Here is a 15,643-nt window from a genome sequence, read left to right as displayed (position 1 = left end):
TGATTTTTAGCCGGGCTTCATATTTAATTTATTTCTTGATTGTCTATAGTAAAACTAGCCTTCCTTAAATTTGCTATTTTGGGCAGTCTTGGCCCAAATTACAGTGGTAATTGTTAAGCTATTTTATTAACTAATTTTACATTTTACATAAAAGTCACATCTATTTAACTCCTGGCTGAATGGCATCTTAAATTGAACTAAATCTTCAGTTCTGTGACCCAATGTTTAAAATTATTTTATTATTATTATTTTATACATTTAGAAAGTTTCATTTATTTTAATTTTTATCGCTCCAAGCCACATTAATCAGGGTTTTAAAATATGTCCAGACATATTGTCCCAGTTTTGGTAACAATCGATCAACATTTTCAGTCAACACTTCCCCCACCACTCATAGTTAGTGGACATTGCTGTCCCTCGCCCTATTTTAAACCCTATTCACGATTACCAAACGTTTGTTAAAATGCTGTTTAGAGTGTTTTCAATTATATTTGTGCTTATATAAGAAGTAGCCTTAGTTTTCTTAAGTATTTTTGCTGTGGTGTGTTTAAAGCCCACCTAATATCCCCAGATAGAGCCCGCCCTCACACAGCTGCCCTATCGTTTAATGACCTGGAAATCTCTGTCAATCATCTTTAGCCTCTCATCTGATAGGCTGAGTGCGACAAATGGTGGCGCGTTAAATTCCTTTTCTGAAATGCTGATTGGTGCGAACAACCCAATAAGCCCCGCCCCAAGCGGATTGTTTGGAATGGTCAGATGGACCGATGGAGACACAGGATGGCAATCCGGACCGCTGAAAGCCTGGATATGTGAGCGAATATAATTCTCAACAAAATTCATTTTTGGTAAGCATCAGACAGTTACTTATTTTCGCTAATGTAGTTATTTTGTCATATTGCACTTGTTATATTTACTGTTTATTGCGCTTTATATAATAAATAGTACATGAGGTTTGGGTTTCTTTAGTGGGGAGTTTATTTTGATTCTATTTTTTAATTAATGCCGAGATTATGTTGATGATATAATTGTTGATGTTTTATTTTTGCTGTTTATTCTGTTATATTAACAATAACGTTGATATCGTGTACAATAACGAGCGTATGTTACGTGCCTTATACATTTAGAATATGTCCTAAGAATAATAAAGTTTCAGATCAACATAGTCACGACTGAATGTGCTCTTTCAGTAAACTGTTATCAAATAATATCACACATAACATAATTCCGCAACTTTAAAATTTTATGTGTTTAGTAATCAACAAACAGTAAAAACTTAAAGAATTGCACCCGAAAGTGTTCAAATAATATACACATACAGTGTTTTTAAGATAAGTCCTCGCTCACACTCGGAAGTCTCGGAGCAACTGGCTCGTGACATTCATGTGTGACGTGATCCGTGCTGAAATATTAATGCAGTCTAACGCGCAGAGATGCGCTGTACTTAAGTTATGAATAGCTAATGCATTGCCATCCAGGCTTTTCTACGTTTCAAACAGCGTTTTGAGAGTGAATGCGTGTCTCCCTCGTAAGTTTGGACAGGATGTGGCCTCCTGTGGTCACTGGATGGGTCTGAGGGACTTAAAAGCCTGTCAGCAGCACTAATGGGGCTCTAAACAGCTGATGCACACGAATTATTTGTATGTTTACATTATATTCCAGCATCTCAAAATGTCTGCTTCTGGTTATACACTCTTTTTCGCGTTATTATAAGATGGTAGGTTACATTTTGTCTGTCTGAAGTGCTCTTTATGTGTGTGGTTTTTGCAGTAGGCACAGATTCATGGAAAAAAGAGGGCCGCTGAGAAGGAGAGAGAGGCAGGATTGCTTCTTTTATTTGAAGAAGAGAGAGGGTTGGGGGAGGGAACAGAACATGCATGGGAGAACTCCTCTGTTGCCCTGTGAACGGAGGGTTATTGTCCTGAGAACCTTTCAGAGTGGCTTCCCTGAGGTCCCCTGCCACTCGCCCTCCCCCATCCTCTCTCTTTCTCTCTCTCTCTCTCTTGCACTTTTTCCTCTCATTCACTCTTCTTTCTGGATTGCTTCAGTACGGTTTATGTTCTTCCCACCCGAAACTGTTCACTTTCTCGTCTAACTATCTCACAAACTGCTTTTCATGCCACTCACACTCACATTCCTGTCTATTTGTCTGCTCTGTTTCTCTGGCCCCTCTCCCGACATGGTCCTAATTCAATGCACTTTGTAATTAGTGTGGGTTGTGTCCATACTGCCTTGTGCTGCAGAATTACAATGCCATGGAGAATGGTACGCTTAATGAACACATTACAACACTCACAGACATGAACCTCATTAGACTACAACAACAGCAGTGTCTGAGTGCATGTGTGAGGCCTGGTGGCATCTCTGCAGCAAAGCTCAGGTCTCATTGCAGAAGGCAGTTTGTTTGTCGTTTTCACTTTTAAATGGGAAGCGCACTGGTTTGGAAGGTGGTGTCTAAGAACAATGGACTTTGTGGCCACTTGCATGATGTTACTAGAGTAAATGTATCAAACTACAGTTCTTATGCATGTGTTAAACTATCATTGTTCAGGTTTAGTTTATGAGTGTTATTATGTGCAGGTCTACATGAAATAAATAAAGCTCCACAAATGTCTACTGAATTTAAGTACCCATTATGTATATTAATGTTTATGAAATGTTGTGGCTAATTTAAAAATGCATCCATTGGCCTTTGAGATACATGTGACCATGTGTGAATCTATTTTATGTAATTCTGCAAATTGTTACATATTTTAAAAATATATATATTTTAAATCTATTTTGCAGAATTTGGTTATTCTCAGGGTTGGATTTACGTTTGTTACATTTGTGTTTATTAAAGCTTAACACATTTTACTTTTTATGAGTATATTTTATGTAATTCTTCATAAATTGTTATATAGATATTCCCAAATTAGATTTTTTTTAATGGAATTCTGTCATTTCCAATGTTGCATTTGTTTAATGAATGTTTTGGCCCAGTTAGTGATGCTGTTATATGACTTTCAGCATTTTATATATATATCATTCATGATTTTTTTTTCTTTAACAATATTGACCAAATATAAACCAATCTTTTAGAATCCGGTCATTCTCAAAGTTGCATGCATTTTTGTTAAACGTTAAACACATTTAACACATTTTATCTTTTATAAATACATTTTACAGAATTCTGTAATTCTCAATGTTGCATTTACGTTTATTAAATGTATTGGCCAATTAATAATGTTTTTAGCTGCCTTTCAGTTGCAATTTATATATTAAAAAAATCTTAAAAATAAATAAATATATAAATATAAACATACATATTCATAAACGTAAAATTAAGTTTTATGTAATTCTGTCTTTCATAATGTTGCATGTGCTTTTATCGAATGTTTTAGCTAATTTAGTAATACTATTAGCTGCCTTTCAGCTCCATTTAACCCATTTTACCACAAATAAACCACATTTCATAGAAAAACATCATAGAAAAGGTGGAAAAGTCAGTGGATTCCATCTGAGCCTGGTTTCAGGGAGTAGTCACAAGTTGCATTCATAGCTATGTTTAGATTGTACAAGCGGGATATGAGAGGAAATAAGTGGTTACATAGCAGTATTTCAATGTTGTGATTGTGTGCAAATGAACTTGCTTTACACCCCTACTGCATCATTGTTTTAGCTGTTTGGGACGACAGGAAGTTAGAGATGTGACACAGAGAGGAACAGGAAGTGGAGAGTTGGGTGTGGAGCTGGAAAACAGGAAGCAGGGAAAGAGGCAGATAAGATGACCTCTGAGAAGCTGTCCCACCATCCCTTTTTTCTTGTCCCTAATCTTTGACTTTCAACCCCCCTTAGCCAATCACACAGCAGATGGCCTCTCTGCTGGCCAATCACTGTGGGGGTTATTGTTTCACAGATGGGAGCATTCTGTCATGGCGTCCAGTTGAACCAGATGACACGGCTTAGTTAGGCTACTTATGTGAGGGATGAGAAACTTTGCACATGGAAATGCACAACATTTATTTTGTGTCATGCATAGATAAAAAACAGCAAGCTGTCTTAAAACATATGAGTAAAATATAATATGGAATTATAAAATGCAATAATATTATACCATATTGGTTTGACTGTATTTAACATAAATAACTTCACAGAAGACCATGTTTAAATAAGTTCTGTCAAACGATTAATCGTGATTAATCGCATCCAAAATAAAAGTTTTTGTTTACATTATGTGTGCTGTGTATATTTATTATGTACTGTATATATAAATACACATACATGCATGTATATATTTCAGAAAAATCTGTTGTTTATATATTAAATATATTTATAATATAAATTCTTTGAATACAAATATAGACGTAAATATAAAAATATATTTATACTGTGTGTGTGTATTTATATATACATAAATATACACAGAACGCGCACAAATTTAGTGCAAACAAATTGTTATGGTTCGGTTTTTGCAATTCTGTAGAAGTTTTTGATTTCATATCTATTATATATATTTTAAATGATGTAAAGATGTCTGAGACAATATGGGGAAATATGAATAAATAATAAGAATAAATAATGAATAAAAATAAATATATGGGGAAACATAGAAGCTCATATATTTAGCATCATTACTCCAGTTTTCAGTGTCACATGATCCTGCAGAAATCATTCTAATATTCTGATGTACATTTTCATCTAGTCATTTAGCAGAGCCTTTTATCCAAAGATTAAATGTATAATATATATATCATATACAGTATATAATAAAAAATGTTGAAAACCGTTTTTGCTGCTTAATATGTTTGTGAAAACCTACATTTTATTTCAGGATTCTGGAACAGGATTGTATAATGAATAGAAATTTCAAATGAACAGAATTTATTTGGAATCGAAATCTCTTGTAATACTATAAAATCTTATTTGTGTCACTTTTTATAAATTGAATGCATCCTTGCTAAATATATATATATATTTCTGACCCAAATCAATTCATTTTTATAAAATCTTAGAGACGCCAGACTTTTGAACTGCAGTATATATAATTCTCAAGTTATCATGTTTTAACTCTGTATTCAGTATGAAATTTTAAATAATGTAAAACAAAAAAGTGAAAAATAATTATTTAGGATATTATATTACTATAATCAATTAAAATCTTTTATTATAGATTTTGTTAATAAAAAAAAAAGTGTAAAAAGAAAGAAATAATATTGTTTCCTGATTGCCGCACGTCATGCAAACCAAATAATGTACCTTGAATTCAGTAGACTATGATTAGAAGTGAGAATGTCATCTGTTTCCTTAAACAAATGATGAGTTTGCATCTCTTGTTGTCCTTTGATCTACAGCTGGGCAGCTCGGATGATGAACAGGATTACTTTGACGGTATCTTCTTTTCTTAATGCTTTGTAATCCTTCCATCCGGGGCTGCTTGTGAAGGGAGTTACAGTCGGCGTTTCTGTTTGTGTTGGAACGGATTGAGCTTCATTTGTGTTGAACGTTAGGCGTGTGATTTCAGAGTCAGAGGTCAGTGTGGGTTTTGACCAGTGTAAGAGGGTTAACCAAAATCCGAGTTACTCAGTTCCCTTTTCTTGATCTCCAACTGTCCCAGTTTCATTGCAATGTTCACTCTCTCTCAATGTGTGGGTGTCTGTTATATAATATGAGCTTTTTCCAAATACATCTGAAAACTGATGATAGATAGACCTTGCCTTCATACCTCAGCAGAAGTCTGTGCACATATGCGTGTTTTTAAATCCAGTGTTTGGGTTTTGTCTGGGCAGGTAGAGTGCGCTGCGGCTGTATAAGGGTCAGCAGTCATGCCGCTGGTGAAGAGAAACATTGAGCCCAGGCACCTGTGCCGTGGGGTGCTACCGGAGGGCATCGGCAGCGAGCTGGAGTGTGTGATGAACAACACACTCTCATCCATCATACGCCAACTCAGCAGTCTCAGTAAGTTACAAAATAATTTTCTTTCTTTAACACCTGGCTAATTTGGGACTCAGTTTTAGCTTCTGTTGTTGTTGATCGACGCTAATTAGCATTAGTAAGGACTAATCCTAATCCAAAATTAAATTGGTGCTTTACAAATTTAATTTGTGCATTAGAGACTCTTTTTTTTGTGATAATAGTATAGGAATAAACAATTCTTCTGCCAAAGTAGTTGTTCGTAAACTTAATTTTTGCTGTGTGCAGTAGTATGCAATTTGCTGTAGTAATATGAAGGCAGTGCCTTTATAAGCATTTTAAATTAAGCATGCATTAATTAAGCATTAATACATCTTGTATTTTGGTGTCTGTAAGATTTGTAAAAGTTTTTGAAGGAAGCGCTCACCTAGGCTGCATTTATTTGATCAAAAATATAGTAATAAAAGTAACAATGTGAAATATTATTACAATTTGAAATGACTGTTTTCTATTTCAATCAATTTTAAAATGTTATTTATTTTAGCATCATCACTCCAGTCTTCAGAAATCATTCTAATATGCTAATTTGCTGCTCAAGAAACACATTTTGTTATTATCAATGTTGAAAATAGTTTTATACTTTTTTTTCCCAAGATTCCTTGATTATTAGTCTGTAATGTAAGTCTTTACTGTCACTTTTGATTAATTTTAGCATCCATGCTGAATAAAAACATATATAAAAAAATAATAATAATAAAAAAACATAATGGCCCGAAATATACATTTGAAAGGGCATAAATATATTTGTAAACAATTTTTCTCCCAAAAGGGAGTTATTAAAGCTAACATTTGGGGACATTTCTCAGTTATTTTGTCCCAAACATTGTGCTTGATCACTTAGTGGTCAACTCTTTTAGTTGCATGCATTAAAGGAATAATCCACCCAAAAGTGCACCTTCATGCATCTTTAAAACAAAAATGAAGATATATTTGATGAAATCAGTGGTTCAACAGTAATGTTATGAAGCTACAAGAATAGCTACTTTTTGTGCACAAAGAATGGTGACACAGAAGAGAAGTTGAATAAAGTCATTAATTTTTGTTTTCTTTGCAAACAAAAAGTATTCTCGGTGATTTGTAAAATGACAGTTGAAGCCCTGATGTCACATGGACTATTTTAACCACGTCCTTACTACCTTTCTGAGCCTGACAATGTTTTAGTTTCATTTTCATCTATACAGAGTCATCAATCTTTTGGATTTCATCAAAACATATCTTAATGTCTAAAGAAAATATCTATAGAAAATGTAAAAAATCTTGATGCTTTTACTATACTTCATTACATTACTCTAAAACGTCCATTTCTTATTGATTTTAGACACTTGGTTTGTTTTCCCACTCTGTGTACACTATAATTTAGTGATCCAGTTGTAGTAGTATCTTCAGCTCACGATGCTAGAGAGAATCTCCTTAATAATAATTCCTCGGGACACTACATCTGCATTACATAAGACCATTATCTTCAAAACATGTCCTCTGAATGGGCAAGTCTTTCGCTTTTTATCCAGCTACTGATTTGTGCATCCATCTGTCCTCTGTTGTTTTTTCCATCCACCTGTTCTGTAACTCCCCAGCTGACCCTGAAATCCCCTCAAGCGTCTTTACTGTGCCTCTGCTAGCGGTGTTTAGTGGATGCCTGTAGAAGGAGAGGGCCTTCAGTAGCAGCTGTGTGGATTAAATATAAATGACAGCCCATTGGACTTGAAGGCAGAGCTGTAGACGATGTGTGCGTGTGACAAAAATAGCTTGTGCATGTCTGGAAACATGCTTTTCATGTGTTAGTGGGTGTAGTACTGTGCGTGATGTGTGGTATATGTGTGTGTGTGTGTGTGCACACACTGGGTCGTAGGCCAGGAATTTGTAAGGAACAGACACTTTTCCTTCCTGTAAATATTTTCCTGTGTGCTTTTGTTAAACACACAGTAATCAATAGCCCTAGTTGAGGTGGTAAAATTAAGTGTATTTGTTTTTCTTTTCAAACGTTTCTCCAACACACACAAGTCTGTAAAAGTGTAGCCTAAGGTATTATATTAATATAAAGGAGTTTTTCACAGGTGTTGTATTGTGTGGTGTTTTTAGGCTTGAAAGAAATGTAAACTTAACGGAAAAGGTCCTTGTAATTTTCTGCCAGAACATTATCCCTTTTTCCATCGATTTCTTTTTTCTTTCATGTTTTTTCGAACAGGCCCAGAATCTAAAAGTAGCTTATTTATATTTCCTTTCCTTAATGTCCTGTCTTTTCTGTATTTTATGTATGTGAAGCCTCAGATTTTAAACACAGATTTTTTTTTATAATGTAATGTGTATTATGAATAATTGAATAATTTATAATAATATAATGATTTATAATAATATAACAAATAATTCATGTAAATATTAATAAAAGGAAATGTATAATTTATATAATTTAGTTAATAACAGGAACTTTAATGTAACTTTATTTTATTAAATAGTTACGTTTAATTATTATTAATATTAGTACATTTTTATTTGTTAATTATTATGATTAATTAGTATTTTGTGTGTGTGTGTGTGTGTGTATATATATATATATATATATATATATATATATATATATATATATATATATATATATTGTTATTATATTAAAATGAGCTATATAATAAGTTATTGGTTCACTAAAATTATTATTTTTTTTTTTTTACACCTAGTCTTTCAGTCTTCAAAAATAGGCATAAACATTATGTGAACTGTTACATTTTAAAAACAAAAAACATTAAAGAGGGAAATAAATGTAGATATTTGTGTGGAAGTAATTCAAGTACTGTACATTTACACAAATTACAGCTGTGCCACTGCTGTCATGTCATGTCAACTCCAACAAACTATTTTGCTTCTAATAAGATTTTATTTAAAATGTGAGTACTTGCTTGCCGAGGTGACAGTAGTATCATTAAAGATTTTGAGCTGAAATATATATACATTAAATATATTCATATTATGTCTTTTCCTCACTTCACCGTGTTCTTCTCTTACTTGAAAGGTAAACATGCTGAAGACATATTCGGAGAGCTCTTCAATGAGGCAAACATGTTCTATTTGCGGGCGAACTCTCTGCAGGATCGGATTGACCGACTTGCCGTCAAGGTCACGCAGCTGGACTCAACGGTTGAGGAGGGTGAGTCTGTTTCTGGGAAACAAGGGCTCAGGGTCATTCCTCAATACACGGTAACAATTCGTCCCAGAAACACTTCTCTGCGGTTATATAGCTCCAGTGCCAGATCAATACCACTGTATCCCTCCAAACCCAAAATCAACAAAAAATAAATAATGCACAAATTTCATGACGTTCCTCTATTACCCACACCAAAGCGTGCACTCACCTCTGTTTTCAATGAAAGATCAATACTAGAGTTTACTTTACACTCTCTGGAGGGCTGGTGTAATCAATCTCTCTGTTTCTCCTTCACCCTGTGCAGTCTCTCTTCAGGACATAAACATGAGGAAGGCTTTTAAAAGCTCTACCATACAGGACCAGAAGGTGGTGTCCAAGAACAGCGTACCGAACCCGGTGATGGAGATGTACAATCTGAGTGATAAACCACCTCCTCTTAATATTCTCTCACCCTACAGGTGTGTGTACAACACGTTTGGGTCCGATTTTGCAAACCAAATGGTGAAAATCACTTTGTTAATCACTTTTTACATTTCTATTTGAAATGACTATAATAAATAACCAGTTTGCATGAACATAGATGAATGTACAGAAGTCTCTTTAAGGAATATAGAGCAGTGATGAATTCTTAAAGCGGCAGATGTAGTTCATGTGAGCGCTAGTTCTCAAGGTAAGGGAATATAGGCCACTCATGAATACTTAAACAGATCTAATGCAGAATGTGTGGAGCAAATATTTCAAGGGACAGTGGCTGCGCTCTGACTCATCTTTTTTCTGTCTGTTCGGCTGTATGCGCTTTACAAAGTAGTTGGCGATTTTGCATAAATGATTAATGGCCAATTAATAGCACTTTTGGAAAAACCAGCCAGTCAGAAAAGATGCATCAAGATGCTTTTAACATCCTTTTCTCATCTGAAGAGGTCTATAAAAGCCAGCTTTCTGAATAGGAACGGTTACATAAATGCATCTGGAACCAAATTTATCACCCTCTTTGTTTTATTGAGAGATTAATTGAGAAAAGTTTTTTACAATAGTTTTGAATAACAAAAATCAATCCCGAAAATTATTTTTTTAATTAAAAATGTTTTTCCCAGAGATGATGATAAAGAGGGGCTCAAGTTCTACACTGACCCCTCCTACTTCTTTGACCTGTGGAAGGAGAAGATGCTACAGGACACAGAAGACAAGAGGAAAGAGAAGAGACGACAGAAGGTTGAAAACCTTTTCTTTCTTTCTTTCTTTCTTTCTGCTTTGGCTGGATGACCATTTTCCACAAGTTGATATGACTCTTTAGGGTTTTAATGAAATGTCTAGAACATAATTTTGATCTGAGACACTGCTTATGATTTATTGGGATTAAAAAAAAAAACCTGGCAGGATTTTTATCATTAGACACATTTCAGTTGTGAAACAACATATAAAATTACATTTTGCATCCGAAGACCCCTTTAAAGAAATTTTATTTATTTATCTATTTATCAAGGATGCATTTAAATGATTAAAAGTGACACTAAAGACATTTATTATGTTACAAAAAATATCTAAAACAAATGGTGTTCTTTATGAACTTCTATTCATCGAAAAATCAAAGTTTTCATCATTAACATTAATAAGAACTATTTCTTGAGCAGCAAATAAGCACGCTAGAATGATTTTCTGTAGCATCTCGTCACACTTAAGGCTGCTGAAAATTCAGCTTTGCATTCACAGGAATAAAATATTTTTTTAAATGTATTTAAATAGGAAACAGCTAATTTAAATTGTAATAATATTTCATAACATTACTGTTTTTACAGTATTTTTTTTTTTTATTAAAAAAATGCAGCCTTGATCAGACTTTCTTTAAAAACATTACACAATCTTACCAACCCAAACTTACTGGTATTGTATGGTGAAATCAAACCGTATACTGTATGGTGTATCTTTTGTCAAACCTCGCATTCCACATAAATGTATATTAAATATCAAATATGTTGTGAATAGCTGTGATTGTGTCCCATTATGCAGCATTTCGCTGAGCCTAGTTATACATAGTATAATAGTCATTCATGAGGTGATATGTGATAATTAAACATCTCTCTGTCACTTGATACTTTGCGACAGGAGCAGAGGCGATGTGTGGATGGCACACTGCAGAGAGAGGTGAAGAAGGTGCGTAAAGCGAGAAACCGCAGGCAGGAATGGAACATGATGGCCTTCGATAAGGAACTGAGACCTGATCATCGACATTCCCACACTGTGCACAGAGGAGGCTCCACGGAGGGCCCCATGTCCCCAGAACACAGGTAACACAGCCTGTACATGCACTTAAATTCACACATATAAACTCAGGTTGATCTAATTCACTTCATAACTCATGCAGGTCTCACGGAGATCATGCAGACCATGGTTATCTGTCTATGGCCAATAATGCTGGCTATGCGCACACTTACTCGGGGCCTCCACCCAGTATGGCAGCCCTGTCAGCTCATAGCCACATGAGTATGGACCAGGATTACCGGGGAGGGTCTATGGCTTACCGTTCTGGCACACTGGGTCGTCCGCACCAGGCTCCGCCCCCTCCACCAGCATCAAACACCGTTAATGGCTCTATGACCCTCCCACCTGTCGACTACAGGTTTGTCATTTTTATGTAGATTAATTGATTAGTTGTGAACAAACTTGGTTGTTGGTCTGTAATGTTTATCAGATTTCTTTTTTTTTTTTTTTTTAACTTGAAAACTTTGAAAGTTTCTCCATACCAGGAGGCGTTTAAACCACAGGGGTGGTAGGGGGTCCATGGAAAATTTAGGAGAGCATTTTCTAATGTGTATTTTTAAGTTTGTGAAAATTTATGTGTGAATTTATATATTAAATTTTATAATATTACTGTTACACTATATGAATTTCTAATTACTTTTCAGAAATGATGAGAGATAATATTTAAAAACTTTTCAAAATGAATCAGAATTATTTTAAGTATTCTAATACAATATTTTATCAAATATTGCATGTAGTTTAGAAAAATAAAATGTAAAAAAAATATAAATGAATATAATAATATATTTGTATAAATATAATAATATATAATCTAATAAAGAAATGTTGTCAAATGTAAAATAAAATTTTTAGTAATATTTTACCAAATAAAATATTCAGTATAAATATTTCAATATAAAAGCCGATTCTTTTCTTTTGTTAATATTTTGTCTCTATAATATAACAATATTATATAAAATTATATTATATAATTATATGATAAAAGTTGCAGTTATAGTTTTTATTAATATTATGAATCTAGTTTTAAAGTTGTACTTGTTTTGTTGTTTATGGCTAGCTTATGTTTATATATATATATATATTAGGGGTGTAACGATACGCGTATTCATATTGAACCGTTCGGTACGACGCTTTCGGTTCGGTACGCGGTACGCATTATGTATACCGAACGGTTCGTTGGAGTAATTAATTATATTTGAAAAAAAAAAAAAAAGAGAGAGAAAGAAATATAATGATATGCGTTCAACAAGGTAGCCCAATAACCCAAACAACGTAACAGGCAACGCCCCTGACACTCCCGAAGAAGAAAAAAACACCATCTTATATGTTTATGTTAGGCTACTCAGCAGGCGCTCGCTCACTCAGTACGCGCTGAAGGCTCGTTGCAAAATAGCCAATGCGTTTAACAGACTAGAAATGAGAAGATCCTCCAATAACCAACAGGTCTGGGGTTTGGGTGCACTTTGGATTCCCTTTAAGCTATAATGGTGATGGCAAGAGAGTGGTGGATAAAAAAACAACGGTATGTCGCATCTGCAACATGACAGGGTACACCAGCGGGAATAAAAAAAAAAAAAAAAACATCAGCGGGAATATCTGGGATATATGCGTCAGTACTATCTGGGAAAAGACGAAAAAAAGGAGAAACATGCACGCAGCAAACTATCCCTGCAGCATTTAGACACTATAGCTTACAGGGAATCCAACCCAAACACCAGACCTGTTGGTTATTTTAGGATCTTATATTTCTGGTCTGTTAAATGCATTAGACATTTGCAACGAGCCTTCAGCGCGTGCTGAGTGAGCGAGCGCCTTAGGGGCCGTTCACATATCGTGCCTAAAAACGCATGGAAAACGCTAAGCGCGTCTTTCTCCTCCTTTCCAAAGCGCTCGGGCAGAAGCGCTCATGAGGCGTCTGTCTTTGCTAAGCAACAATGACGTGCTCTCTCCATGAGACGCGGAAATTTCAGCGAAGGATAAATGGATTTGCAGCTCTAAAAATCGCTTGCAGTAGCTCTGCTACTGAATTTATTTCAAAATTGCAATCCATATACAACTATGATCAGCTGTTCCTTCATCTTGGCTGAGCTCTCAACGTTGTTACGGGAAAGGATGAAGCTGATTGGTTGGTTCTTGTCACATGACCCGCGGTGCGCTTGCGGCATTCTGAAAAGTTGAGATGTTTTTACATTTTGCTGTATCTAAAACGTATCGAACCGAACCGAACCGAACCGTGACATCAGTGTATCGTATCGAACCGAACCGTGAATTTTGTGAACGGTTACACCCCTAATATATATATATATATATAAAATTAATTTTGATTTCCTTTTTAGCTTTTTTAATACATGAAGTTAAACTAAATGAGGAATGTTGAATAAAAAAATTAAACTAGATTAAAACATTTTTACATTCATTTTATTTCGCTTAACGTTAACAAAATGTGTTCATGAAATGGGTGTTGTTTCAGTTTTAGCTTTAGTTAACTATAATAGTCAACATTTGAAGTGGATCAAAAAAGTTAATCAAAGTTGCCCTAAGACTTCGATGAAAGGTTTTGATCACTTCAGATGCTGACTAGTGTAGAATAACCCTGTCTTGGTATCAGTTTGAAACCACCTGCTCTATATTGTACACATGCAAATTCTGCCACCTAATGGTCAACATGTTTGTGACAAGCAGTCAGACATTTTACTTCTGAATTTATATAGCATAAGTTGAATAACATGAAAAAGCATTTAATTTCCTTCCTCTCTTGACAGTGTTGATTACATGAATTCTGGGCCACTGCCTCCACCACCAGCTGTCATCCCATCAGCACAAACTGCTTTTGCTATGCCGCCCATGGGACCGGTCCCGCATCCAGGACATCTAGGACCAATGGGAGCAGTCGCTGGCTATGCCACATCCGTTCCACCTACCTCTGGACCAATGGCTGCCCATCCTCCACCAATAGCCCCACCCCCTCCCCCCAGTGCAGCCCAATCCATCACTCCCAAACGGCCCTCTGTGCCTAATGAGGCCCAGCCCATGAACGACGCCCGTAGCGACCTGCTCGCAGCTATAAGAATGGGTACGTAATGTGTTTAGGTCATGAACATAAGCATTTCACTTATTAAACATAAACATCTTTTCCTTGATCATTGGTATATGATCTTTATTATATATATATGTGTGTGTGTGTGTGTGTGTAATTTCATTTAATTCATGCTGTCAAATCGATATATATTGTTTATATCAATTTGTTTCTATAAATTTCAGCAGTGCATAATGCATCATTTCCTGAAAAAGATAAACAATCAATGCATGAATCAAATTTCTGACAATTTTGTTTTCCACGCATCCGCTTCTTATTATATCCCAGCATGTGGGCAGAAACAAATCATATAGGACAGTGGAATCGCTCCCTGTAACATAAACTTCTCCTCCTACACTCATCTACAGTATCTCACAGGAAACTGACTTGACTCATTTGCATCAAGTTAAACTTCCATCAACTTTGTTGAACTGCCAGAGACGCCCACATTGCATCGCACACCCCCACTATTGTTCATCTCTCATCGAAAATCAATGTCGTTAATGAGTTGTTAATTGTGTTTATGTTTGTTTGTTCTGCAGGCATCCAGCTGAAAAAAGTTCAAGAGCAGCAGGAGCAGCAGGCGAAACACGAGCCGGTGGGCAATGACGTCGCAACTATCTTGTCTCGCCGCATCGCTGTGGAATACAGTGACTCTGAAGATGAATCTGAGCTTGAGGACAACGACTGGTCTGACTGAAACAATACTAATGTGCAAAATTCACAGACACTTACTCTCTAACTCACCTGCGAACGTTAACATTGCATTTCCCATACACACAATCATCTTGTACAGAATGCATAAAGGCACGATAGGCTGTCTGTATTATGAAACACTAAAATAGTCAATCTTTTCCCTGAACTACCACGTATGATGCTTTTTCAATTTTTCTAATGCTTTTTAATGCAACATTTAATAAATTATATGGACATACTGTATTTAGTGAATAGCAACTCGAACTAAAGATAAATGAAGCATGTTGAGGTCAGAAGTTTCTGCATGAACGTTTCTATGTATGTTGAGAAACGCTGCGGTCAGTATAATTATATTTGTGTGAACTGACTCGAGGAATTTGATTAAACTACCTGAAATGTGTCCGCTCAGTGATGTCTGGTTTCTGCGTGCGTGTGGCAGTAGCGACAATAAAAATCTGACGAATTACATTAAACCGCTCTCAGAGTGTCTTCGTCATGGAATCAGGACAGTTTTGATTCCGAGA

At 35.4% G+C, this 15,643-nt stretch overlaps 1 protein-coding gene across 2 annotated transcripts; it reads left to right on the top strand.

Moving 5' to 3' along the window:
* The first annotated feature begins 698 nt into the window (after positions 1–698).
* Positions 699–15,592, top strand: wasf3b (WASP family member 3b). Of its 2 annotated transcripts, none has more exons than XM_052596509.1 (9): positions 699–848; positions 5,769–5,937; positions 8,957–9,091; positions 9,393–9,546; positions 10,183–10,300; positions 11,192–11,373; positions 11,451–11,705; positions 14,110–14,420; positions 14,966–15,592. In XM_052596509.1, the coding sequence occupies exons 2-9, from the start codon at positions 5,805–5,807 to the stop codon at positions 15,121–15,123; spliced, it is 1,446 nt and encodes a 481-aa protein (XP_052452469.1). In that variant the 5' UTR covers positions 699–848; positions 5,769–5,804; the 3' UTR covers positions 15,124–15,592. The 2 variants fall into 2 exon arrangements, with proteins under 2 accessions (XP_052452469.1, XP_052452470.1); XM_052596510.1 differs by having other exon boundaries at positions 749–848; positions 5,773–5,937.
* The last annotated feature ends 51 nt before the right edge of the window (positions 15,593–15,643 follow it).

The sequence above is a fragment of the Carassius gibelio genome, chromosome B24, assembly GCF_023724105.1.
Source record: "Carassius gibelio isolate Cgi1373 ecotype wild population from Czech Republic chromosome B24, carGib1.2-hapl.c, whole genome shotgun sequence".
NCBI classification, from domain to species: Eukaryota; Metazoa; Chordata; class Actinopteri; order Cypriniformes; family Cyprinidae; genus Carassius; species Carassius gibelio.
Note: the sequence above shows the minus strand (reverse complement) of the source record. Positions and strands in the feature narration are given on the sequence as shown.